Raw genomic sequence first — 27,479 nt, 5'->3', positions numbered from 1 at the left:
AGTTGCCTTCTGGCAACTTGGTGACCACATCTGGCCCTCGGTTGTGTTTTGTTTGGCTGCACATTGTTTTGAGCTAACGTTTAGAAATCAAAACAGTCCACGTAAGAATCTGGACTTCTGACTTCTTTTGAGGAATTGGAAGGCCTAGCAGTGCTGGGCCTATGTTCCCACATGGCACTTATGAGCTGTGCCTAAGTAGCCAGCCAACTGTCATCTACAGATGTCCCCACTTCTCTCAGTTGTCCTCCCAACACCTGGCCTCTTCACTCACTGCCATCAGCTTGCCTGGCCTGTAGACTCCGTGTTTATGCTCATGGGTCCAGGGAGAGCACTGTCTATGCCTCCTCCCCACAGCCCAGCCCCGACTCAAAGCACAGTGCTTTAAGATCTTCCATTGTCATACCTTCAAAATCTTTCCTTAGGCTTCCCAGGCAACCTTTATTTCTTTTCTCCTGTTTCTGCCCTACACAGATCCCACACAGGGAACACTGCAGGAAATATTTGATCACCCTACAAATTTGCATTGACCTAGAGAACTGAGACAGAAGGAAATCAAGCCATGTCTGAAATCCAACAGACTGAGGCCAGGCAAAGATGAGAAAGCCAGACGCGAGGCGGGGAAATCTGACAGGTGGAAATTGGTTTCTAAAACCTCAAAAAATTTTTTTGGCAAAATAGTTTTTTATTTACTTGTTTAAAATATGATAAATAGCTAATTCCAGGTTCCATTTATTGGACAGAAACAACCCAGTAGAAACAGAATAATTATTCATAATGGTTATGCACATGAACATAGAGAGAACTTGAACAGTATCTTTATGCTGTGAGTGTGTCCTTGGCGGGGGGAGTGGTCAGCAAATGGAAATATGTCCCTGAGGTTGTATGCAGAGTTAGACAGCCATGTTTGCAGGATGACCTGCAAAGCACAGAGAATGCCGTCTTGCCCCCACGTATCTCCCTGTAAGTCACCTTGGCACATGCAGTGCAAGTTTTGCAGAATTATTTCCAGTCCTAGCATCCCAATAATTGCCTCATGACTTTATTGCTTCCTTCCCCAGGTAGAGCGGGATAGGTGTTAATGTAGCCTGAGGAGCAGGGAGGATTGTGGGGGGGAGAGGGGTGGAGGCCCCAAAGGCATACTTAGTGGGCCACCTTCACATCCTTTCCCATTTTGCCTGTGGTGGTCTTGATGCCCGTTCTAAGAGGGGAGAAACAGAAAACAAGGAGTACAGGGCTGCCTCAAGCCTCTCTGTAGTCCTTCATTCCTTACCCATATGTGTGTATTATTTTTTTTCTGCTTCCCAAAGCAACTAATTGCTGTCATTGAGCAGCTTGCTCCTCTGTGGCAGTATCCCTTGTCCCTGGCTCCTGACACCTTAGAGACATACACATCCCTGCGATATCCAGTTAGGTCTCTCAGGTTGGGTTCCTTTTATCATAGGAGGAGAGGTGAGTTAGGCCCAAACATGATGCTTTAATCAATAATAGAACACTTAGCAGTCCTTCCTCTGGCTTCCTTGGAGGCCACAGGTTAGCCCAGGAGGATATCGAGAGAGCTCGGGGCTGGCAGCCTCTTCCAAAAAGCTTAAGAGCCCAGTCACAAATGTGAGTGGTTCTTGCAGCGACAGTTCAGCAAGACACTGCAGGACTTGTTCTCTGTGGCCTCCCTGCCCCCCATTCCCCCTGTGGACTGGGGGCTCGGGCCTCAGCACAAAGGCAGCATTTGTGGAGGTCAGAGAGGGAGAGCCGACTGCACGGCGCTCCATCTGCTTCTGACCAGGGAGGTTAGCGCTGCTGGTAGACTGGAGCACAGATGTCTAGATCCCTCTGGGCCTATAAATCCCCTCACTGGGCTGCCCAGCTCTGAAAGGGGCTGGTCTGTGCTCACTCCTCATGTGGAGTGACGAAGGCGAGCTGCCTCGGCCGGTCGATCGCTGAGTCCACCTCCCCGTCACGGCCGTGCGGCTGGTGGACTTGTTTAGGCCGAGTCCAGGGCATGCTATGGGATGCTGGGCTCCTTACCCTGTAACTGAGCCCTGCGTTCTCTTTGAACGTGAACTGTATTTCTTTTCCATTATAGAGTGTATGCTCATTACGGAAAAATACGGAAAAGAGGAAGGAGAAAGATTCCACTCCCAAACAACCCCTGTTAATACTTTATAATTTCCTTTCAGTGTTATTCTAGGTCTATCTATGAAACTTACACACTCTGGACCTAATTTGGTGTTACAGTCTTTCCAGCCTTATCTTTGTGTTTTCTGTTTACCTCTGGATTTAAACCTCCCCCCGTGGCCCCAAGGACTGTGGATGATCAGTTTTTCTTGCATCTCTATTGATCTTGGCCTCACATATTTCCAGGCTATGCAGTTAGGTGTATAAAGGTTCCTCTTCGTCATTGTCACACTCTCTTGGGGGAATTGTACCTTTTATTAAAATTAAATATTTCTATTTATTTCTTTTAATGCTTTCTGTCTTGGATTTTATTTTGTCTTTTCTTATTTTCTTTTTTTTGCATTTTACCTGGTGTATCTTGTTTATCTCTTTTATTTTCATCCTCCCTTTGTCATTTAGCTGGATGAAAGTTTTATTATGGCTTAAGGGAAGTGTTATATCAGTTATTCTTGGAAAATATCTTAATGGACTGAGTACATATTATTCCAACATGGTGTGATTTATTTTATATAACCAGTCTCCTATTAATGGATATTTAGGTTGTAAATATTTTTATGTTATTATGTAACTCTGTGTTGAATGTTTTTTTTATGACATTTGTCCTATATATATATATTTTATTACAGTAAGGCCAGATTTTAAAACTATTTGTATTGATTATCTGAACATCAAAAATAATATTATCAGGCTATTCTTAGTACACACTCACATAATTCAATCAGTTTATTGGCTGTATTTGTCTTTAAACCACGTCACAGGTATTGTTCTAAAGAATGTATTTATCTTCAATATAATCTTTTTTTTTTAATTTATTTTATTTATTTATTTTTGGCTGCGTTGGGTCTTCGTTGCTGCACACTGGCTTTCTCTAGTTGCGTCAAGTGGGGGCTACTCTTCGTTGCGGTGCGTGGGCTTCTCATTGCAGTGGCTTCTCTTGTTGCGGAGCACGGGCTCTAGGCTCACAGGCTTCAGTAGTTGTGGCACGCAGGCTCAGTAGTTGTGGCGCACGGGCTTAGTTGCTCCACAGCATGTGGGATCCTCCAGACCAGGGCTTGAACTTGTGTCCACTGCATTGGCAGGAGGATTCTTAACCCCTGCACCACCAGGGAAGCCCTTATTAGTTATTTTTTAATTACCCACAATCCTCTTCATAGTTGCATTTTATGGTTAATCACCTTGAACTTGCTGACTTCCTCAATCAACTCTTCTGACCATAATGAATTTTTAAACTTTGTATTATGGAAACTTCCAAACACACAGCAAAATAGCAGTATACCATGAATGCCCATATGCACACAATCTCTAGGCCTCTCCTGGAACCGTTGAAACTACTTCAAAAGCGCTTACCGTTGGGATGAAACATCTCGCAGGTAAATCTGATCTTTGGAGGACTTAACGGGTAATCAAGTGGGAAACTCAGGATGGCAGGAGAAACCCCAAACTCAAAACAGGTGTCTTCTGGACCCCTGCCACAGTTCCTTCCGGAGGATTCAGTATTAATTGTTTGCACTCGGCCATCAGCCTCTTGAGCACCATCCCTGCCATTGCCCAGCTCTCAGCGCTTGCCCAGCGCTTGTCCCTCCTGCCCAACCTGTCCTATTTTTTTAAAGTACCTCCTATTGGGCTTTCTTTTCTGATTATATAACATCATTTTTAAAAATGAAAAATATAGAGAAGCACAGGAAAGGGAATAAAAATTCTTGTAATCCCATCTTCCCATCACCAAAAAACTTCTATTAACATTTTGGTATCTACTCAGGCAAACTTTTCTTTTACTATATACTTGTGTGAGTATTTTTTAAAAACAAAATTGTAATCATACTATTTTTTAACTTGCTTTTGTCTTAACAGTATAAAATAACCTTACAGTATAAAGACATTTTCACGTCATTAAATATTTTTCATGATCTCAATTCTTAATCGGTTCATATAGTATTTTGTCAAAAGGATGTATGTTTATTCAGTCACCCTTCTATTGTTGAATACTTAAATTGTTTGGATTTTTCCACCATTATAGATAGTACTGCTTTAAACATCCCGATCACAAATCTTGTATATGTCTTTATTTCTTCTTTCCTTACTTTATGTTGCCAGAAGTGGAATTCTGGTCAAAGAGTGTAAACACCAAGCCATCTGATAGCACTAGTGTTAGGCCTCTACTTTTTTTTTTTTTTAATTGGAGTATAGTTGATTTACAATGTTGTGTTAGTTTCAGGTGTACAGCAGAGTGATTCAGCTATACATATACATATATCCATTCTTTTTCAGATTCTTTTCCCAAATAGGTTATTACAAAATGTTGAGTAGAGTTCCCTGTGCTATACAGTAGGTGCTTGTTGATTATCTATCTTATATATAGTAATGTGTACATATATGTTTATCCCAAACTCCTAATTTATCACCCCCACATGTTTCCCCTTTGGTAACCATAAGTTTGTTTTTGAAGTCTGTGAGTCTGTTTCTGTTTCGTAAATAAGTTCATTTGTATCATTTTTTTAGATTCTACCTATAAGTGATATCATATGATATTTGTCTTTTTCTGTCTGACTTCACTTAGTATGATAATCTCTAGATCCATCCATGTTGCTGCAAATGGCATTATTTCATTCTTTTTACAGCTGAGTAATATTCCATTGTATACATGTACCACACCTTCTTTATCCATTCCTCTGTCGATGGACCTTTAGGTTGCTTCCATGTCTTGGCTATTGTAAATGGTGCTGCAGTGAACATTGTGGTGAATGTACCTTTTCAAATTATGGTTTTCTCCAGGTGTATGCTCAGGAGTGGGATTGCTGGATCATACAGTTGTTCTATTTTCAGTTCCCACCTGCAGTGTAGGAGGGTTCCCTTTTCTCCACCCCTTTCCAGCATTTATTGTTTGTAGACTTTTTCATGATGGCCATTCTGACTGGTATGAGGTGATACTTCATTGTAGTTTCAGTTTGCGTTTCTCTGATAATTAGTGATGTTGAGCATCAGGCCTCTACTTTTGACATGTATCTGTCTTGGACAGAATTGCTTCTTTGTGTTCTCACATCCTAATTCTAGACTCATAGTCACATTTCTCCCTCTCTTTGGGCAAGGGTGCAAGGGTTTGTGTTGGGCCTGGAATGGCTCAGAGATGATGAGGATGAAGGGGAGAGAGGACATTTCAGGTTTGAGGAAGGAGTGTGGAAAGACTGATGCCATCTAGATCTGAGAAGTAAGTAGGAAGAGTACCAGCATATGTGCTTAATTTCCATGGGCTGGCAACCATGATTTTCTTCTCCAAGGACCTCAAATATCACCCCTTGGTCCAAGGTCATATACTTTCTATAGCTGATAAAATCTTTGGTCCTAAGTTATTTGGCAGCTGTGGAGAATGAGCCCAAGGGGTAGAGGGGTGTGTGTGTGTGTGTGTGTGTGTGTGTGTGTGTGTGTGTGTGTGTGTGTGTGTGTGTGTGTGTGTGTGTGTGTGTGTGTGTGTGTGTGTGTGTGTGTGTGTGTGTGTGTGTGTGTGTGTGTGTGTGTGTTGGGGGAAGCAACCAGAAACCATACTTATTACCTGTCTGGAAGGTAAGGATGTAGTTGAGGAGTAACCTGTATTCTGTGTTAAAAGGAACTCCTGATTTTCTGCTGTTCTTTACCATTCCTGCAATAATAATTAGACTGTTGTAATAGTTGACTATTGCAATTTAAAGGTTGTCATTTTAAATTTAGTACTAACATCTTCCATTAGTTCAGTATTTATAGCAAGCCAAGCTCTGTGCAAGGTCCTTTATGTTCGTGGCCTCATTCAAAACTCTGCAGGGTAGAACTCATCACCACTTTATAGGGAAAAAAACCTATTGTGTGCTTTGCTGCACAATAGCCAGGACATGGAAGCAACCTAAATGTCCATCGACAGATGAATGGATAAAGAAGATGTGACACATATATACAATGGAGTATTACTTAGCCATAAAAAGAAACGAAATTGAGTTACTTGTAGTGAGGTGGGTGGACCTAGAGTCTGTCATACAGAGTGAAGTATGTCAATCCATTTAATAGTAAGCTATCTGCTACAAAATAGCAATGGTAAATGTAGAGAATTTCCCTGGCTTGAACTCTTTATTGGAGCGTGTTATCTTTGGCTGTAGAGACCTTCTGTTTTGGGAAAAGGACAAGGGAGTACCCCACGGAACAGGCAGCATTAACAAACCAAATCTTCCATCATGCCTAACGTGCTGGGTTTACATTTCCTCTGACACGTGTAAAGGGGCCCCCTTTTCCCACCTACAGCATCTTTTCCATATAGCCAGTTCAGGCATAAACATGAGCACCCATTTCCTAAATCTGCAGTATCTGTGCCTGCTATGGGGCCATTGTTATTTTAGCTGCCAGTAACTATGAGCTTTGGGCTTTTGACTCATTTTCTGGGCCAGATTCCCTCATGGAAACTCTTGCTTGTCCTGGAACATTTTTCAGTCCAGGCCCAGAATCCCCATAACTAGGGGGTCCTATGTACATGATTCTGTTTTGAATCCAGTCCCTTCCAAGCTGGGTCCCTTACTTTGAAGTGAGCCTCTCCTGGTCACTGTGGACCAGTGTTTCTCACCCCAAGGGACATTCAACAGCATCTGTAGATGTGTTGGTTGTCACAGCTTGAGGTGGGGGGGGGCACTACTGTCATCTAGTGGTTAGAGGTAAGGATAATATTAAACATCCTGCAATGCACAGGACAGCCCTTCACAACAAAGAATATTCTGGTCCAAAACATTAGTGGTGGCAAGGCTGAGATTCCCTATCACAGACTGAGAAGTAGCCTGAGACTCATCTATTTGGGCACATGCATTCCAACACACTTTAAATTTTACCCTAGAGGAAGCAGGGTAGGATATTGGTTAAAAATTGCAAGTGGGGGCTTCCCTGGTGGCATAGTGGTTAAGAATCCACCTGCCAATGCAGGGGACACGGGTTCGAGCCCTGGTCCGGGAAGATCCCACGTACTGCAGAGCAACTAAGCCCATGCACCACAACTACTGAGCCTGCGCTCTAGAGCCCACGAGCCACAACTACCGAGCCCAAGAGCCACAGCTACCGAGCCCTCGTGCCACAACTACTGAAGTCCGTGCGCCTAGAGCCCGTGCTCAGCAACAAGAGAAGCCACCGCAATGAGAAGCCCGCGCACCGCAATGAAGAGTAGCCCCTGCTCGCCGCAACTAGAGAAAGCCCGCGCGCAGCAACGAAGACCCAACGCAGCCAAAAATAAAATAAATTAATTTTTTTAAAAAAGCATTTAAAAAAAAATTGCAAGGGGTGGGGGAGAGTTGCACTCAAATAGACCAGATGTGGATTGTCATCCTGAGTTCACCACTGACCTGGGTTATTAAATTCTGGAGCACCGTTTATTAGCTGCATGACCTTCAGCAAAGAATCACCCTCTCTGAGCCTCAAGTTTCCTCATCTATAAAAAAAAGGGTAGGAATCCTCACCTCTTGGGCATAGCAGGGCTCTAAAGCCCCACTCACAGAGCCCAGCACATACAAGCAACGACATTCATTCATTAAGCAAAATTGTTGAGGTCCTACCATGTGCCAGTGTTGGTGAATCCATCAGTGAACAGAACAAATAGATATCCTTGTCTTCAAGGAGCTTACCTTCTATTGGGAGGAAACAGACATGTCAGAAACAAACCGGTAAATGATATCACACAGCACATGGTGAAAGAGAGCCAGAGCAGGGGGATGGGCAGTGGCAGGGGCACTGGAAGGGACGTGGCTGTTCTCCTCTCTCTCAAGGCATTCCTCTTCTTTGGGTTTTTCCTCCTAGCAGTAGTCACTTTTTCTCCGCCAGCTCCAATCCTCTCATCTAATTGTGGCCAGCTGTACTGATGACTGGTAGGGGTGCAGGTATGGTGTGTGGTCAGCACTGTCATGAATACCCCCCCATGGCTTGGGCCTGGTTGGCTGTGAGCTGTCTCCAGGGCCAGCCAGCTGCTAACCATACCTCTGTCCAGCATTCTTTATTTCTTTGGGATTCTTCTTTTCAGCATCCTTCCCCTTTCTAAGTGGAGTTTTAAAAAGACAAAATGTTTGTTTTAATCCATCCAAATTAAAGGTGTAAATCTGAAGTTTGATTGGTCAAAGAGCCACTCAGTCATTATTCCTAAAACTGAGCAAATGCATTCCCTCTTCTTAACTAGACTTAAACTCCAAGAAGGCTGAGTCCCATCTGACTGAAACCTCCCTGCAATGCATGATTTGCATGTAAACAGCAGGTACAGTCCCCGTAGTAGAAAGAGCTCAGGTCTTGGAGTCAAACACATCTGGTTTTGAATCCTAGCTGGGGAGATACCTTAGCCTCCCTAGCCTCAGTTTAATCATCAGCCAGATGGGAATAAACTCTCACCTTTCAGGGTGGTTGTGAGGATCGGAGAGAACTCATCGGAAGTACTAAGCATGGGCAAGTATGTACGGCCCCTCTGTGATATACGTGGTGAACTTCATCCCTGTCCCTTCCCCCTTAGTACCCAAGCCCAGGAATCACTAAGGAAAGACAAAACCAGGAATTCTTAGAGATGGAGCTCCCCTAGTATAGCTCACCTCTCTCTTTTTTTCCCCCAAACTGCAACAGAAAAAAAGTCTCCAACTCTGGGAAATTTTTCAATAAAAACATAAAAATATGTTCAATCTTATGTTCGAAACATGAAACTGAAATTAAGATGTATTTGTTCTTCCTATCAGATCGATAATAATATCCTATTTATGAGTGTGAAGGGAAAGGTACTATCATATACCTTTCTGGAGACTATGAAGTTGAACAGACTATTTGAAGGTCAATTTGCCAGTACTTACCAAATGTTAAGAAGTTGATACTTCTTAGACCAAGGAATTCTACTTAAGGAATCTGCCTTACAGAAATACCAGCATAAATACATAAAGGATGTTCACTAAGGCACTTTTTATAATAGCCAGGCACTGGAAACGTTTTTAATGTCCATCAGTTGGAGGTTGATTAAATCCATGTGGTGCATCCAGACTATGGGACACTAACTCTGTAGCCATTAAAAAGAATGGGTGGAGGCTCAAGAGGGAGGGGATGTGGGGATATACATATACATATAGCTGATTCACTTTGTTGTACAGTAGAAACTAACACAACATTGTAAAGCAATTATCCTCCAATAAAGATATTTAAAAAAAAAGAATGGGTGACTTAAGAGGTATAAACTACTATATATAAAATAAATAAGCTACAAGGATATATTGTATAGCACAGGGATTATAACCAATATTTTATAATAACTATAAATGGAGTGTAATCTATAAAATGTTTGACTCACTATGTTGTACACCTGAAACTAATATAATGTTGTAAACCAACTGTACCTCAGTTAAAAAAAAAGAATGAGTGACTTTGGACAATGGAAATGTTTTCAAGCTAGAGGTAGTGATTGCACAACACAGTGAATGTACTAAAGGCCGCTGAATTGTTCACTTTCAAAGTGGTTAATTTCATGTTATGTGAATTTCACCTCCATAAATTATTTTTTTTTTAAGAGTGGGTCTTATATTCTAACATGGAGAGACATGTTGTTGAATGAAAAGAGAAGACATTCTGTTTTCTGTGAATATTAGCAAATGCATGGAAAAGGTGTGGAAAGACCTCGAACAAACTTACAGCAGTTACTTCTAGGAAGTGTACTTGGGAAAATGAGGGGATTTGTACTTAATTTTATATATTTTTGTATGAAAATTTAAAGTTAGCCTAAATTACTTTCAAACTGGTGGTGGGGACGGGGGACACTTGAAGTTGGTCAGGGGCTGACACTGCAACAAAGAAGGCGGTTGATTCTCTCAAGTGAAAGTGGAAAATGTCTTTGATTTTGAATCTTCTTTTTTGTGTTTTCCTCTCTTTCTGCTCTTTAATTCCTGCCCCAGCTGGCATCAGAACCGCAAACTGAGATGAGTGAGTTACTTGGTGACTCACTTTGCTTGTTTTGACCTTTCCGTGCCTGTGGCTAATTGATTTTGAGTGCCGGGGGGATCTGCAAGCATTAGGCTGGTCACTGTTTATAAAGGCCTGTTTTCAAGAGATCACAGGGATTTGTGAGATACCATTAGTAAAATGCATTTGGAGCAAGTACTTTCTTGACCCTCACAGGGCTGGTCCAGTGATCATGAGCTCATTAATGAGCCCAGGAGCTCACAGGTGCCTAGGCCAGCCTGAGGAACTGTGTTACTGCTTGCAAACAGAGCTCGCTTCCTGCTTCCAGAAGGTTGTGGTGATACCCTGAAGCCCCTTGGCAATTTCTTTTTTTTTTCATTTATTCATTTTTCTAGAATTATACAAATTTGTAAACTAGGGTGAAAATTACCTATAACGTCATCAGGCAAAAACAATAGATTTGGTGGCGTTCCCTTTGTATCTTTGCTCATGTGCATTTTTTCATAATTATAAAGTGTTCATACACAGATTTTAATCCTAATTTTATTTTAACTTACAAAGAAGGGATTTTTAGCTGTTAAAAGTATCTCAGAATTATCTTAATTGGCTAGATAACATTCTATCAAGCAGATGAATTATAACTTGTTTAACAACGCCCTTATGTTGAATAGTTCTTTTAAAATTTTCTTTACTTTCTTAAATTTTATGGTTGAATCTCAAAATATTTGGAAGCTACCTTATAACGTCTCAGAGATGACGGCTCATATGTCACATGCAAAGTCAGTTCCTGCCCTCAGGAAGTTTATAATTCAGAGCAGGTGACCAATAAGTATAATAAAATCTGATCATCATTATATCAGAGAGATGTCCAGATTGTTCTGGGAAAGGATGGGAGAACACTGGTAAAGGCTTCCTAGAGGAGGTATTTGAGTTATATCCCAAGGACAGTTAGGAGTTAGCCAGCAAGGCAACGAAAGAAAAGCATTCCAGGAAGAGAAGACTGCTTGAAGGAAGCACAGCAAATGGCAAAGCATGGTACATTTAGGGAATGGCAGATAGCCTAGTAGGGCTGGAGAATAGGGGGCTCATGGGTGAGTGGCAGGAGGTGATTCTAGATAGATAGACCGTGGTCAGATTACAAGAGGACTTCTGTGCCAAAATAAGGAGTTGGAACTTCACATTGAAGGCCATAGACATGTCGCCACAGCCATGGCAGGGAACACTTGCTAAATAAGAATGTGGCTTTTCAGCACAGCAACACCTCATTGCTTTGGCAAAGTTTCCAGTAAGTGTGTTGAAATCATCTAGGATGAAGGCTGAATATGATGCATTCAGCTTTCTTCTTGATCATTTGTATTTGTCAAGAGAAAGCACTGTGGTAGCATGTTTCAGCCACAGGGGAGGACTTTGGATGATTAGACCACCCCAAAGTCTACCAGGACCTCTTTGTAAAATAAGAACATAACTTGGAACAGGCACCATTTGCTGCCAAGATGGTAACTGACAGAGAGAACCACAACTGAGGCGAATGTAAACAGAAAGAGGAATGTATCAGTATTAGCCCTTAGTCTTAGTGGCTCTTCCTGGCTTCAAGCACACTGAGATCCAGGGGCTGAGTGTGGGTAGAGCTTGCTGCTTCCCTCCTTCCCTCCCTCAGACTCTCTCTCCATCCCTTATTCTGTGTGTCCCTTTATTCTCTCCTATAGTAGACACACTCTTCTGTGTGAACAGAGAGAGCTGCCTCAAGAAACTCCTGCTTATGTTATTTCGTGAGCTTACAATCCCAAAGGAAAAATCTTCTGCTCTTTCTCCCATGAAGCACACAGCAAATTTCAGGGAATCGCATGTCCCCCTCTGAACCAGGGTGGTGGAGTACTCTGATTGGTCAGATCTGGGGGACCCCGCCCAAACTATGTGAGAGGGGATACCCAAGGAGAGTAGGCAGTGTCCCCAGAAGGAGGAGGAGAGTAGGAGTACTGGCCAGATGTTCTTTTTGCTTTTTTTTTTTTGAAGGACATCCACTACTGTTAACCTTTGTTGTTCTCAAGAGCGGAGGTGTCCACGGGAGAAAAGTAGAGCTCATGACTTGTCTGAGAGCCACCTTTGCGCATGCATTTGACCTGAAATGTTTTTGTGCTGTGGTACACTTGGTTATCCCGGTCTCGCAGAACGGATACTCCCTTCAAGTCTCTGAAAGCGGCCCCTTGCCCGATTTTCCTTAGCACGTAGCCACAAGACAATGCCCTACTTCCCACAGGCCTTGTGACATTGTCCTCTCTTTCTTGCAAATGTCTGATTTATGCTCTGTCAGTAACAGGAAGCCACTCAAACGATCCACCCAGTCCTGCTGCTGCCCCCGTGACGGTTTGTTTTTCTCATTGTTTAGCGCTCCATCAGCTTCCGCAGCGAGAGCCGCCCTGACCTCCTCGCCCCCAGACCCTGGTCCAGAAATGCCGCCCCCTCGAGCACGAAGCGGAGAGACAGCAAGCTGTGGAGTGAGACCTTCGACGTGTGCGTCAATCAGATGCTCACGTCCAAGGAAATCAAACGTCAGGAGGTAGGCTGGGACCCCTGGAGTTGCCCTTGTGTCTAAAACAAGGCACACTGAAGGCAAGAGCCAAGCTGGGGTCTACACCACGGTCTCCAAGTCAGTTCTTCACTGCATTGATAGAAGGACGACAAATGGGCATGTCAGACCTTGTAAGGAGCTGAGAAACCAGCATCCAGCTGGATGGGTGTGGCCCTGACTTTTAAAAGAAACTGATGTGGGGAAAAAAAAAAAAAAAGACACTGATGTGAAAATCTGAATTTACAAAGAAGATGAATCAGGAAGTGTCTGTTTAGGACCATAGAGTTCACAGAAATAATCATTTTACTTATATTTTAATAGCACCTTCTAGAATATTTTAAAATACTCAGTTTATGAAACTTTGATCCAGTTTTGGGGAAAACTTTAATATGGAATGCAGTTAATTTCATTCCCTGTAAATTTTCTGTATCAGTAGCCTAGATGGCTATGATAATACTACTTTGCAGAGAACTTGTCGTGTGCCAGGCTGTGCTAAACACTTCAAAGGTGCATCATGTAATGAAATCCTTGGAATATCTATTTTAGCAGAGAACCTGACGCTGGCAAAAGGAGTACTTAAAAACTTTCTAGGTTTTTGACTTCCGCAATTCTTTTCTAGGACTTTATCAACCAGGCACACTTGTACACAGATGAAAAGATGCACGTGTAAGGTTATTCATCACAGTGATGTTTACAGTAGTGCCAGAAAGAACCTGAACATCTATTACCAGGTCCTGGTTCCATAGTGAATGTGCATACATTCTGTAACTATAGAAACACGAGAAGTGATGATATGTATGTATGGCTAGGTGAATAAAGCAAGGCACAAAATAGGGTGGTATAGTGTGCTACCATTTACGTAAAAAAAGTAAAAATGGGTGTGTGTGTGTGTGCGCGCACACGCGGGCTCGCATATTTGCTTATAGACGCATAAAATATTTCTGAAAGGACATGTAAGGAGCTGGTAACATTGTTGCTTCCTGAGAGGTGAACTGGGTGGTGAGAAGGAGGAGGTGAGAGGGAAGTTTTTACCATGTGCCCATTCCTAAACTGTAAATTTTGAACCATGTCAATGTTTGTCTATTAAAAAATGAATAAATAATTTAAAAATAATATGTACACTGAAAAAATCATTTGCAGAAATATGGCAAAATCTTAACAGTGGTTAACAAATGGTATTGTGGATAATTTTAAATTTTCCTCTTTATACTTTTCTGTGTAATAGTGTGCATATATAACTTGTACAGTGGGAAGGAAGGAAGGGGGGGGATTGATTCTGCAGATGAGGAGATTACTAAGGTACAGTGAACACGAGGTCACCCACCTAGAAAGTTACAGAGCTGGAGCAGTGAACCAAATCCCATGGTCTTCACAGTCACACTGTGCTGCCCACCCCCCTCCACAGACACCTGACTGTGGTGTATCCCAGTGTGGGGTTTTGTGGTTTTCCTCTCTTGGGGGCCACATTGCGCTCTGGTAAAACAGACATACAAGGAAATCTGAGGAAGGTCCAAGTAAAAATATTTAATTGTACTGCAGCCACCCATGTCCTCGTTTTGATAATGCTCTGTAGTTATGTAAGTTGCCACCATTGGAGGAAGCTGAGTAATGGCTATACAGGACCTCTCTGTATTATTTTTGTAACTTCTCATGTGAGTCTAATTATTTCAAAATAAAAGGTTAAACAAAGTAGAGTACCAGGAGGGCATGACATGGAAGCTTTACTGGGGGCCTTGAGAGGGGTCACCATGCACTGGCCTCCAGTGCAGTGTTCTGCCTCTGCCCGCTGGGCCAGGGAGCACATTCATTGTCCTGCTGTCCATCAACCCCAGGGATGGAGGTGTTCTCCAAGCCTGCTCACCTCTTCCCTCTGGTCTGAAAGAAACGTAGTAGTCACCACAGGCATGTAGTTCTTTAATAACATAAAGTTTGCCAACAGTTGAGACTGTCAGATGAGAGAGAAAGAGTGTTCTGCACATCATCGCTCTTAAATTATGATGGCTTAACAGAAGCAAATCATTGCGTCCATTTACACACTCTTGCACACAGCCAGCTCCTGTAACTTTATTTATTGTGCAGTGCGGGGCCAAGAAGTAAGTTAGAATGAATTAACTTCACCAGACATCTAGAGTGATAAAATATCGGATTCTTCCTGCAACACAGCCTTAAGACAAGTGGCTGATGGGAATAAAGCTATCTGTTGAGATTTTACCTTCTGTTGAATAGAAGGAAGACAAATTGTGATGGCCCAATTAATAGTAATTCCATGTCCATCACTGAGAACAGACCCCGAATCATTTATTATGATTGTCACTCACAAAAGAGACATGGAGTCCATGGCTCAGACTCTAATTATTTTACCTAAAATAGTTCCATCTTGTTCAGCTGCATCACAATTGTGTAAATGAAATATGACTTGTTGGATTAGAAACACATGTGGAAACTCTTTCTCCCACAAACAAATAGGCACATTACACAGAAGTTTTGCAAAATCTTTTCTTTGTAGATTTTAGCCACTCGATGCAATTGCTTCGGGTCAATTTAACTTTTTAAGAATCCTTTAAAAATCCTTAAGAGGGCTTCTCTGGTGGCGCAGTGGTTGAGAGTCCGCCTGCTGATGCAGGGGACACGGGTTCGTGCCCCGGTCTGGGAAGATCCACATGCCGCGGAGCGGCTGGGCCCGTGAGCCATGGCCGCTGAGCCTGCGCGTCCGGAGCCTGTGCTCCGCAATGGGAGAGGCCACAACAGTGAGAGGCCCATGTACTGCAAAAAAAAAAAAAAAAATCCTTAAGAAATAAGTAGGTATGGGGCTTTGAGCATCAGTTGAATTTGGTCTCAAAAATGAAAGGAAAGTTCAGTAAATGTGTTTTACCTTTCCTTGCAGGCCATCTTTGAGCTTTCTCAAGGAGAAGAAGATTTAATAGAGGACTTGAAATTGGCAAAAAAGGTACATTCGAATCCAGTGGTCCTTTGAGTCACCTCCTGCTTTTTTCCTCTGAGTAATTTTACAGTTCTAAGATTGTGTTTTATTAGTACTCATTCTATGACTAAGACAGGTCATCAAAAATTGAGAAGAACCTACAAACCAAGTAGTGGGGAAAATGTCTCAAAGCAGGAAGGCTCTAGATCTGGCACTATTAGGGGTTCTCCTCTGCATGTCTCTAATGCACCTAAAAGAATACTTCAGTTTAATCAGAAAGTGTTCATCGGGCCTGGCTTCACATGCATTTCATTGTCCTAGAAGTCTCACATGCAGGTCCCCTTCATCCCGGGAGAGAGTGTGTAGACATCTGAAACTGGAACCATGTCTTAGAAAGTCATTTGAATCCCGTAAGTGGGTAAAGTGGTTCATTGAGGCAACTGCACACTATCATGTAAGTTAGAGTCTTTTATATGGAAACTTGTTTTTAATCACTTTGTGTGTGGGAAGGGAGAGGAACTTCATGCCTTGTAGTCTGTGTAGTCTTGACAACAGCCTTCCTTGAAAACCTTTCCATTCCACTGACCCCCATGGAGGGTAAAATCCAGAATCCTTCATCTGATACTCACAGCCTCCTTGAAAAATCAGAGGGTTGTAAAGATACTTCCCTTCTTTTAAGTGTCCTTAGTTCAACTTTATGCTAATGTCCTTAGTCCAACTTTATCCCATCTGTAGCATTCCTGAGAAATGGCTATCCAAGCTTTTCTTGGAAGCAGCCAAGAAACTGAGTTTTGGGCAGGGCTGAGGAGGAGGAAGGTGGGGAGGACAAAGAAGGCATTTAGGGGCTTCCCTCGTGGCGCAGTGGTTAAGAATCCGCCTGCCGGAGCTTCCCTGGTGGCGCAGTAGTTGAGAGTCCGCCTGCCGATGCAGGGGACACGGGTTCGTACCCCGGTCTGGGAAGATCCCACATGCCGCGGAGCGGCTGGGCCCATGAGCCATGGCCGCTGGGTCTGCGCGTCCGGAGCCTGTGCTCTGCAACGGGAGAGGCCACAACAGTGAGAGGCCCGCGTACCGCAAAAAAAAAAAAAAAAGAATCCACCTGCCAATGCAGGGGGACACGGGTTCGAGCCCTGGTCGGGGAAGATCCCACATGCTGCGGAGCAACTAAGCCCATGCACCACAACTATTGAGCCTGTGCTCCTGGAGCCCGTGCTCGGCAACAAGAGAAGCCACCACGATGAGAAGCCGGTTCACCTCAACGAAGAATAGCCTCTGCTCACCACAACTAAAGAAAGCCCATGCGCAGCAATGAAGACCCAACGAAGCCAAAAATAAATAAATATAATTAATTTAAAAAAAAAAAAAAGAAAGCATTTAACTCTGGGAGACATCTTTCTGGTCATAAGTCCAACTCCTCCTTCCTGCATCAAGATTTCCCTTTTTCACTTCTGTCCTTTGCTTTGCTGGTCCTACCTTCCTGGAAACCCTTCCCTTTCCTTTCAACCATCCATATCCACCTATCTTCCAGAAGCAAACTCAAGTCTCAGTACTTTCTTCAACAGTATTTACCGCCTCCTTCTCTATGCCAAGCAGCTCATTTTTAAATTCTCCCTTAGCCATTCTACCTCTAATTCTCCAATCCTCTAGAGCAGTTACGATTTGATGAATATTTGCTGCAATGTGATAATTGTCCTGTTTTTAATCTTGAACTATTTTTTAAACATATATTTAATTTTCCATGCCTTTTTTTTTTTAAATCTTCCCAATTAGCTTTATAAAACTCCTTCAAGGCAGGGACTGTGCGGTCTGAGTGTTTGTATTCTATTGCAGTGCCCTGGGTATATTTATGTGTTCATGTGGTTTAATTGTCATTAATAAGAGGTAATAAGATTGGCAGAGATTTTGCCCTCTTTGCTTCAAATCCATAGTGAAGGATACCAAGCACCTTTTTTTTCCCCTTCCTTTACTTAGTTTAAATATGGACTAATTGAAAAATAACCTGCTAGTAACTAATTTTGTATAAAGTGGGAGTTTTTCAAGCTGCTAGACCTTCAATAAAGTTAATTTTTAAAACATTATACAAATCAAATCTGCGCTATACTTAGGATTTGTGCCCTTTCTGAGATGTAAGATATACTAGAATTTTAAAAAAAGAAGCTTTAAAAAAATCTGCTTTGGTTTATCAACAACCACAAAAGGCTCAAGGCAATGCTGGATTCTCATCTGCTCCAACCACACCCATCTGCTGTTTGTGCAGCATTATGGGAGAAGTCGTGGGGAGAGCCAAATATTTTGTTATTGCGTAGGGCCTCTCAGAAGGCATTTACATTAACAACTTACTTCCTCTGATTTTAAATGTTTGCCTCCATCTCTTGCCCTTCTTGTGCAGGCCTATCATGACCCCATGCTGAAACTCTCCATAATGACAGAACAAGAGTTGAATCAAATTTTCGGAACACTGGACTCCCTGATTCCTCTACACGAAGGTATAATTTTGTTCCCAGAATGAGTCTTGACTTGTAGCCTTGAGTTGTCTTTTAACCAGTCATGGTTATGTAATAATGTGAGTAACCCAAAATCTCCCAGCCCTGTTCATATAAGCCTTCAAAATAAGCATTCTGTTTGTTTTTTTACCAGACCTCCTTAGTCAGCTTCGAGATGTACGGAAGCCCGATGGCTCAACTGAGCACGTTGGCCCCATCCTCGTGGGCTGGGTAAGAAAAGTTCTCTGGTCTTGATTGAAGATAAATTTCAATAATGTAGATGGAGTTTCATTTTAGCGAGACTCGTTTTATTGGCAAACACTGGTTTCACATCAGAAAAAATTAAAATAGCAAATTTCTAGTAAAATTTATCATTACATTTAGCCTTTATCTCCTCAAAGCATGGAAACAATTTTTTTATTATTATAAATGTACTGCATTTAAAGATAACATGGCCTTTGTACAATAAAAGAAGTAAAGGCACACGTGAAATTGTTACTAGTTTCATATTAAAGAAAGTAAAACTAGTTAATATTCACATCAGGCCAATTATGAATATAATTATTACATTTTTTATTCTAGTAAAAACTTATGTACAGCTTCCTGTCCATCACTAAGAAAGCTTTTATTCATGCTACAAAAAAAACCTCTTATGGTCAAATGTCATTTCATAAATGTTGTTAGTGTTTAGCATATATCTGATCCTAAGTAACTTCTTAGGAGAGCTGGTTATTATGCTGATCTTTATCCCAATATAACCCATACCCTTTCCTAATTGAAGAAATCACCTGTGACTTTAGGTTACGGGTTCTAATTTATGGTTCTGGGGCTGAACTGGTGGTGTATTGAGTGCATAATGTAGTTGTTCAGTTGTAATTTATTTTAGACAAGGCATGCACTCTCTATTTTGCCACAGTCCCCACCACTCCCTGTTATGCATTTCTGTTTCCTTCTGTGAGTCCTCGAGTGTTCCACCCCTGCTCCAGGTTAGTTCAGGAGTCAATTTTAGCACTGAGGCTAAAATATCCCAAGGGTATCTGAAAGGCAAGTAATGTTGTAAGATGAATAATTTAGAAAACATGCCTTAATATTTCAGGAGAGATCATTCATCTTACATTTTTGACTTTGATTTTATTATGAGCCATGTTAGATGTCTTAACTTCATTAGCCCACAGATAAATTTCTCTAAAGAGAGTTAGCTAGCTGGAGACAGAGGAAGTGTAATGAGAAGAGAGAGTCTGGCTCAATCTTTCTTAAACTTCCTCAGTCTGTGGATTGCTTTGGTGGGAGTGAGGGCACAACTCCAGAATAGCATGATGACCCCTCTGTTTTTGACAAGATGGCAATGTAGAACTACAAGGTTTCCTCAGACGTCATATACGAATTGTCAGTTCATGCCAGAAGCAAAAATGAACGCATTTGCCTTGTTACTAATTTTTTTTCTGAAATAAATGCACTTCATTAGGAAATTAGTTTGATATGGGGTTAGATTTTGCAGTCATTTTCTGTACATACCCCAAAGAAGTTTGACCATGCCGGTCCATTGCTATCTGGACACTTCCCACATCAAATGGGAACTTGCAGCTTGAAGAGTAGCCTAAAATTAAACAACTGGCCCACTGTTACCAGACCTCATGAGAAACGGTCCTTATTCATCAGGACCGATGAGCAGTTAAATGTTTTCCCTCTTTTAACTGCAGATGTGTCCATGTGAGTGGGAATTGTAAACCAAGGGGTACATCTGTTTGAGTTCTGGTCTTTTTAACAGAACAAAATAAACATCTTAGTGGACTTTGAATGAGAAAAGTCAGAGCCCATTCAACCCATGAAAAATTGATTTTTTCCCCCCAAAGGAAAAAAGTGAAAAAAAAAAAAAAAACCCCTTTTAAACAAGTGAGTTTCTCAAGTGAGATAGCCCTGGCCAGTCCTTTTGACCTTAGAATGAATCAATTACTTTGAAGACCTTAAACAGAGTGGTGGGTTTTTTTCAGGGAACCACCCTCATTACTGAGGATCAGTAACCATAGGTTGGCCTGTTCTCATAAGCCTCCCCTTCTCATAAAGAAACAACTTCCCAAGTGACATCTTCATGCTAATGTTTTTTTCAGTAATGAGGTAATTTATCAAGTCTCCAAGGCAGCAAGTTCTCAGGTTAATTTGGGTTCTCATTAAATTTTCATTCCAAAGAGAGAGGCAGGGTACACGGAAGCAAAAAAATACATTTGCTCTATCACTTTTCATGTTAGGAAGATAGAAAGAATTTCTTAAAAAAAAAAAAGGCTGAGAGTTTCCCTTAGAAATTCTTGATAGTCTCCTTAAAGAGATGGTGAACAGTTCAGAGCTTTTGAGGGTGGTGGGGAGGCCAAACACATTTCAGACTGGTTTTGTCTCCAGCTGAGCAAGTAGTTTTGTTTCTCTCAACCACAGTTTCTTCAATGAAAATATTCTAGGGTTAAATAATAATAATATTAATAATAACTATTACTTACTGATTCTTAACCAGGAGCCAAGCTCTTGTTACACTTTCTATCTGCCATATCACAGTATCTCACTAAAAGAGGACATTAGTATGTGCATTTTGTAAGTGGGGAAACAGAGGCTTCTGAAGGGTCACCTGACTATTAACTGTCTGAATTAGGCTTTGAACATGATACTCCCTGGTTCCAGAGTCTGTCGTCTTAACTACTGAGTTATCACAGCGTATTTTGGAACCAAGATGTGTATATTCTTCATTCCCTATCTAGTTAAAGGTCACCTGTGGCTTTTTCTAGCCAGTGGGCTGAACCAGATAGCTTTTCAGGTTATGCTCAGGAAATGAGCACCCTGTGAGCAGTGAACACAGGACCAGAGCCAGATTTGGTTGCCATGGCAGCAGAGGTGGCAGGATCAGAGAAGGTAATGGCCCATTGGACAGCAAGCGGACCGTGTGGTTAGGGTTCCTTGCTAGTTTACATCTGATGGTTACTACTGATTTGTTTCTCCATAATGAAAACATTGGGCATTTCCAGGTCTTTTTAAAAAGCCAGGAAGTGGAAATGAAAATAAGAGGGCCTGAGTCTCTTTTTAATTAATTCTGAAGATCTAAATTACAAGCCACAGCGCCACATCTGGAGAGTGTGTGTGTGTGTGTGTGTGTGTGTGTGTGTGTGTGTGTGTGTGTGTGTAAGTACCAATCATCATTACTTTCAAATACAACATTGAGGAAAGAATTTCTGTAGCTCTTTTTAACACAAATAGACGGGTTTTTTTAAATAACATGTAAGGAACGTAGACATTTCCAAGGAATGTTAAATTTGACAGTGAACTTTTAAACATTACACATCCAGGGTGTGTGTGTGTGTGTGTGTGTGTGTGTGTGTGTGTGTGTGTGTGTGTGTGTGCCTGTGTGTGTAAGCACCAATTATCATTACTTTCAAATATAACATTGAGAAAAGAACTTCTGTAATTCTTTTTAACACAAATAGAGGTTTTTAATAACATGTAAAGAAGGTAGGCATTTCCAAAGAATGTTAAACTCAACAGTGAACTTTTTTTTTTTTTTTTTTTTTTGCGGTACGCGGGCCTCTCACTGTTGTGGCCTCTCCCGTTGCAGAGCACAGGCCCCGGACACACAGGCTCAACAGCCATGGCCCATGGGCCCAGCCGCTCCGCGGCATGTGGGATCTTCCCGGACCGGGGCACGAACCCATGTCCCCTGCATCGGCAGGTGGACTCCCAACCACTGCGCCACCAGGGAAGCCCAACAGTGAACTTTTAAAACATTACTTTCATGGTATCTTGTTTGGTTTCAGTCACTGAAAATAATTTCAAATAAAGGTATAAAAGAAGTAGCAGAGGGGCTTCCCTGGTGGCGCAGTGGTTGAGAGTCCGCCTGCTGATGCGGGGGACACGGGTTCGTGCCCCGGTCTGCGAAGATCCCACGTGCCGCGGAGCGGCTGGGCCCGTGAGCCATGGCCTGGGCCTGTGCGTCCGGAGCCTGTGCTCCGCAATGGGAGAGGCCACAACAGTGAGAAGCCCGCATACCATCAAAAAAAAAAAAAAAAAAGAAGTAGCAGAATAGTTAAACTTTGACCCATTGTTCAGATGCTGCCACAACTTATTTTTAAGCTGTGTTCACAAACCATCAAATATTACCTAATCTGGTAATCCATTAAACATTCTTTCATTTGTTCATTCAGAATACAGACTTTGAATGTTTATTGTACAGTAGGCCCATTGCACAGTACTAAGGATGCAGAAATGAAAGACCCTCTTGCCACTGTCTTGCAATGAATCCCTCCACAGAGGAGGTGTTATGGTAAAAGCGGCTTCCTAGTCCAGGGAGAGAAGCAAACACAGCAGGGCCATTGGCTGCATTTTATTGCCTCCAGTGACTTTCTGGAAGCTGACAACCCGTGCATGAGGATGCTATCATAGGGAGGAGTGGAAAAGGGAGATGAGCAGCGCTTTCACTGAGTCTCTGACTCCTTGTTTGCACCATGTGACTGATGGGACATGCCAGGGAAATTAGTATTTCTCTGGAAGGAAAATAGTGGACTTGAAGTATTCCAAAGTCTTTAAGCTTAAATTGTTCTTTGCATGGAATTGTGATGTTAACCATTAGGTATAGCCAAGAATCATTCTGGCCTGTCAGAACTAATTTAAAAGATGTTTCTAAATGCTTTCTGCATCTAATTTTTTAGTAATTATACTTTTGCTTTAACTTCTTGGAGTTCTTTATATTTGGTCCGCCTTGGAATCAGGTACCTTAAAACTGATGTAGAGGTGCTTGCACTGGGCCATGCAAAGGGCTGGGCTGTGGAGTCTGACTCCTTTCTTTTTGAGCCACTAAGTCTTCTAGATTAGTTTCTTATTAATAATTCTAAAAGAACCCGTGTTTAAAAAAATATAGGAGACTTTCCTCTCACCAGATACTTTTGAAAGTTTAGGACAATTCTGTATGCATATGCAATAATTCCAGTTTAGGAAAATTCTGAATTGTGTGCATATACAGTAATTCCAGTTCTTTTGTGTCTAGCTTAGATTGGCAGAAATGCAAACAAATTATTGAGGTGTTAACAATCAAGAAATTAAACATGCCACTAAGAAAATAACTTTGTGCAAGCAAGCAGGAGCTTAAAGAACTCTCCGTTGCCTGCCATTTTAAAGATTCCATTTCTGTCTCCTTCAGCCATCTAGATAAAGGAATGTTGGCCAGGCCTGGAGACCAGTTAGGTTTTGTTCAGTCCCAATGAGTGATGTTAGCATGTAGCTTCAGAGCACAATTATTTTAATGCTCCAACCCTCTGTTAATGTTCCTTCCTTAGCTGCCTTGTCTCAGCTCCTATGACAGCTACTGCAGCAATCAAGTAGCTGCCAAAGCTCTGCTGGACCACAAAAAACAAGATCACCGAGTCCAAGATTTCCTGCAGCGATGCTTAGAATCCCCCTTTAGCCGCAAACTAGATCTCTGGAATTTCCTTGATATTCCAAGGAGCCGTCTGGTGAAATACCCTCTGCTTCTTCGAGAAATCTTGAGGCACACACCAAATGATAATCCGGATCAGCAGCACCTGGAAGAAGCTGTGAGTTTGTTTCTTTCTGTCTTCCCTTATTGTTTTCCCCAGTGGCTAGAAGATGAAGGGTCCCTGGGTACCAGGACTCAGGAATCTTGGGTTCCAGGCTTGGTTCTGACATTAACCATGTTTTGATTTTGCAAATCAGCACTATTCATAATCTATAAAGTACAGTATTTACATGAAATGCACTCTAAAGTCCCTTTAATTCTAAAATTTCTTGATTCTATATAGGTGACTCTATAATCTGTTTGTTACAGTTGCTGATTGTGAGGGTGAAGATCTCTGTGGAGATTTTAAATTGAATAGCTTTGTTTAGTTAGCAAATGAGAGTTGCCTTTTACCTTTTACCAAAGCCCATTTGTGAAGTCAACACCCATTTAAGACCCAGCTCTCCTTGGCCCCAGATTGAAACATGCAGACTAGTCAAACCTACTCCCCAGCAACTGTACTGAGTATGGGGCTGGGTGGTTTGGGAAATACGGATTCTTCCGTAGCAGCAATAGAAGACCAGGAAAAATGGGGTCCATATTGTGAGACTGTGGTGAACGTGAGCATTCTGCCCAGAGAGCTCAGTTCTGATTGTGGTGCTCTGCGGGGCAGGGCACAGGAGATGACAGGCCCAAGGAGCAAATTGCCTGGGCAAAGGTGTGAAGAAAGGACAGGACAGGTCATGCCAGGGAATGCCATGGATCAGTCTGCCTGGGGTTGACGATACTCAGAAAGCAGCAGGAGAAGGGGCAGAGGATGGTGGTTCACATTGGTTATAGAGGGTTTTAAATATCAATTTGAGACATTTTTCCTTTGTTGTGCTTTTGTTTTTTAAGTAGCTTAGATTCAACGTTCAAATCCCAGCTCCATCACTGACCAGCTGTGTAATCTTGGACATGTTACTCTTCATCTGTAGGACAGGGGACAGAGGAGACTAGGGACAGGGAAGCAAGCTGGGAGGATGCTGCGGTGGTCCAGATGTGCGGTCTTGGCAACCTGCTTAGGGAGTCAGCAGTGGGTATGGAGGCTAAGAGACCAGTTCAAAGAGCTCATTCCCTGCCTGGATCTGGGACAATAACAGAAGGTGATATGCAAAGGTGATTAGAAAATCAGAAGCCTTGAGCCTGTGGAGCAAACTGCCTATCTCTTCCCAGAGAAAGACTTAACTTACTTAATAGTAAGTAGTAACAACAACAGCAATAATAATAGTAACACCTGCTGACATGTAGAGTGAACATCTAGTAAATCAACTTTATGTAATTGCCTTGTGGGTTATGTATCTCATTTAATCCTCATAATAACCTGTGAGGTACCTGTTCATGTTAGGGCCATTTTCCTTTTCCAGATCAGGCTTGGGGGTGTTAAATAACTCACCCAAGTCCAGGGCCAGCAAGTAATGGAGTTGATATTTGAACCTTGTCAGTGTAGACTGCAAATCTTATGACTTTTCCACTTCTTTATGATCCTATGGAGCTGAAAGCCTGGCTACTTCTTTAAGCCCCTGTTGCCTTTGGATTTGCAGAGAGCTGTCTAGCCACCAGGCTTTGTGGAGGGGCCTCACTGGTACAGAGCTGGGCCAGTTGTCCGTGTGGGGATAGAGAAGAACAAGGAAAGACCCTCTTCTGATTCAAGAGGTGTTTGATGTGTCTAGCAGGCCCAACATTACCAACTAGCCTACCAGTCCAGCATGATGGGGGATGCAGACACCAGGGATGAAGCCCATCTCACTTCATCGTGCCTGTTTTCATTACTGGGAATAGCATTGCCTCCTCTCCATATTTCATCCCAGCAAGTGTGTGGTCTGTAGAAATGAGAACAACAGGGAGCTCAAACTAGTCTAAATAATTACTTTTTTGAAGCAAACAAGCCTGCTCTGAATTTTACAGTAAAGATTTCTTCTTTTTAATATGCAGCATGAAAGAATATGCTTTGTTTTAAAAAAACACCCAGTGAGCTAAAGTTTAAATTTAAAAACAGATAAGAATATGATTGTTTGCAATATGAAAGGATGCACCAGTTTCCCTCGTGCATAAAATGTGATGCCATTTTAGAAAGTTGAATCTGCACCTAGTTATTCAGGCAGATTTATGTGTGAAGCATGGTATACCTGCATTTGAAAATGTCTGCAAAGCAAGCCTTCTAAATGCCCATTTACACAATATAGGCACAGCAGTTTTTCCCCCTTCTTTTCAAAATCCCTGTGGCATTACCCTAGATGAACAGAAATATTTAGCCCTGTACTCCTGAGTGCATTGTGAATGTTTGATAACCATAAAATCCACAGTACCAATGTAGCTTGACTTATATGTGCCCTGAATAAATTTTCCACCTGTGAAAAGGGAAAAATCAGGGAACTCTTAAGTAAATTGCTTCTGCACCAAGCATTCAGTCTTATGATTAGATCTAAAGAAAGGTCTTGCTTTTAATGTAGTGGGTAAACTATCACATCTGTATCAGAATTTCTTAATAGTATTTTGGAGGCTTGATAGAAATTTCCCCACAAAGAGAACATCTTAAAATAGAACTTTGGATATTCATATATTCCAGATCTGGTTGTTTAATGTTTTAAATTCTAAGGATTGTTTCAGCCAGAAAATGATCCTGCAGACCATCTCTTCCCTCTGCCTGCCACTGTTCCAATTCCTTAAAGAAATATCACTGGAATCAATGGGAAGCACAGTCCAGCTTTTGATGCAACAGCAGTGAAGGCTGCTATTCTTGGTCCATATCGGGAGCCGACAAGTAGATGATATTACTGCACAAGGGACTAGACAGACAGGACCTTCAGATTCTACTTTGAGGATGACGATTCCAGCATGTGTGGGTTTAATCCCTGTTCTGTTATGGGTATCTTTTATCATCTTCCTTTACCAGCTCCTGCCCTTCAGTTTGAACCCAAATGAGAGATGCAACAATAAATTTAATTTAAATGCACAACTACCATGACTGTTTGCTATTGGCAATCTGCTATATGTAACTTTATTCCTCTCTGCAATTCTGCAAAATAAATTCCTCTCAAGAAGCAGTGCAGAGAGATTAGACATGGTATGCAGGTGGATTAGTTCATGGTATACAGGTCAATATAAATACAAAATAATATTTTCAATAAATGAAAGCAAACCTTGAGTTACTATGATAAATATAGACATAGAATATGGAATAACAACAATTGTTTCCATTCTTTTGTCTCTTTTTATTTTTTCAAACACCTGAGAGAAAAGCAGCATTTGAGAGTAGTCATAGCTGCCTAAGGAACCACCGTGGCTTTTGAGTTTATTAATCTTCACGTGAAATGCCTGCTGTTCAGTTCCTGAGTTAAATTAGGAAATGAACATATCTTTATGCTTATAGTACATGTTCCTTCTGGTTTCCTGGATACTTGCAGGAAATTCAGAAAATTGACTCAAGTACTGATTAATTCCAGCTGCCCGGGTACACCTAGTAATAGCAGATAAGATGAACCACAGCAATTAATGCAAAGGTGTTTTTTTTTGTTGCTGTTGTTGTTGCTTTTGGCTGCGTTGGGTCTTCGTTGCTATACGTGTGCTTTCTCTAGTTGCGGCGAGCAGGGGCTATGTTCATTGCGGTGTGCGGGCTTCTCGTGGTGGCTTGTCTTGTTGCAGAGCACGGGCTCTAGGTGCATGGGAAGCCCCACAAAGGTCTTTAAAAGCAAGGAGAGACTTCCCTGGTGGCTCAGTGGTTAAGAATCTACCTCCCAATGCAGGGGACACGCATTTGATCCCTGGTCCAGGAAGATGCCACATGCCTTGGAGCAACTAAGCCCATGCACCACAACTACCGAGCCTGTGCTCTAGAGCCTGTGTGCTGCAACTACTGAGCCCACGCACCGCATCTACTGAAGCCCGCGTGCTCTAGAG

The 27,479-nt window shown here is 42.1% G+C and overlaps 1 protein-coding gene across 4 annotated transcripts in view; it reads left to right on the top strand.

Moving 5' to 3' along the window:
• ARHGEF3 (Rho guanine nucleotide exchange factor 3) overlaps window positions 1-27,479 on the top strand; it is a 305,882-nt gene that overhangs the window by 265,923 nt on the left and 12,480 nt on the right. For all 4 annotated transcript variants that reach the window (XM_019947655.3, XM_019947656.3, XM_073811254.1 and 1 more), the window contains 5 exons: window positions 12,470-12,640; window positions 15,537-15,599; window positions 17,962-18,058; window positions 18,210-18,286; window positions 23,362-23,619. In XM_019947655.3, coding sequence (XP_019803214.2) covers window positions 12,470-12,640; window positions 15,537-15,599; window positions 17,962-18,058; window positions 18,210-18,286; window positions 23,362-23,619 — 666 coding nt within the window. The remainder of the gene's footprint in view (window positions 1-12,469; window positions 12,641-15,536; window positions 15,600-17,961; window positions 18,059-18,209; window positions 18,287-23,361; window positions 23,620-27,479) is intronic.

The sequence above is a fragment of the Tursiops truncatus genome, chromosome 10 (assembly GCF_011762595.2).
Source record: "Tursiops truncatus isolate mTurTru1 chromosome 10, mTurTru1.mat.Y, whole genome shotgun sequence".
In the NCBI taxonomy this organism is placed as follows: domain Eukaryota; kingdom Metazoa; phylum Chordata; class Mammalia; order Artiodactyla; family Delphinidae; genus Tursiops; species Tursiops truncatus.
This window is presented reverse-complemented; position numbering and strand designations above follow the sequence as displayed.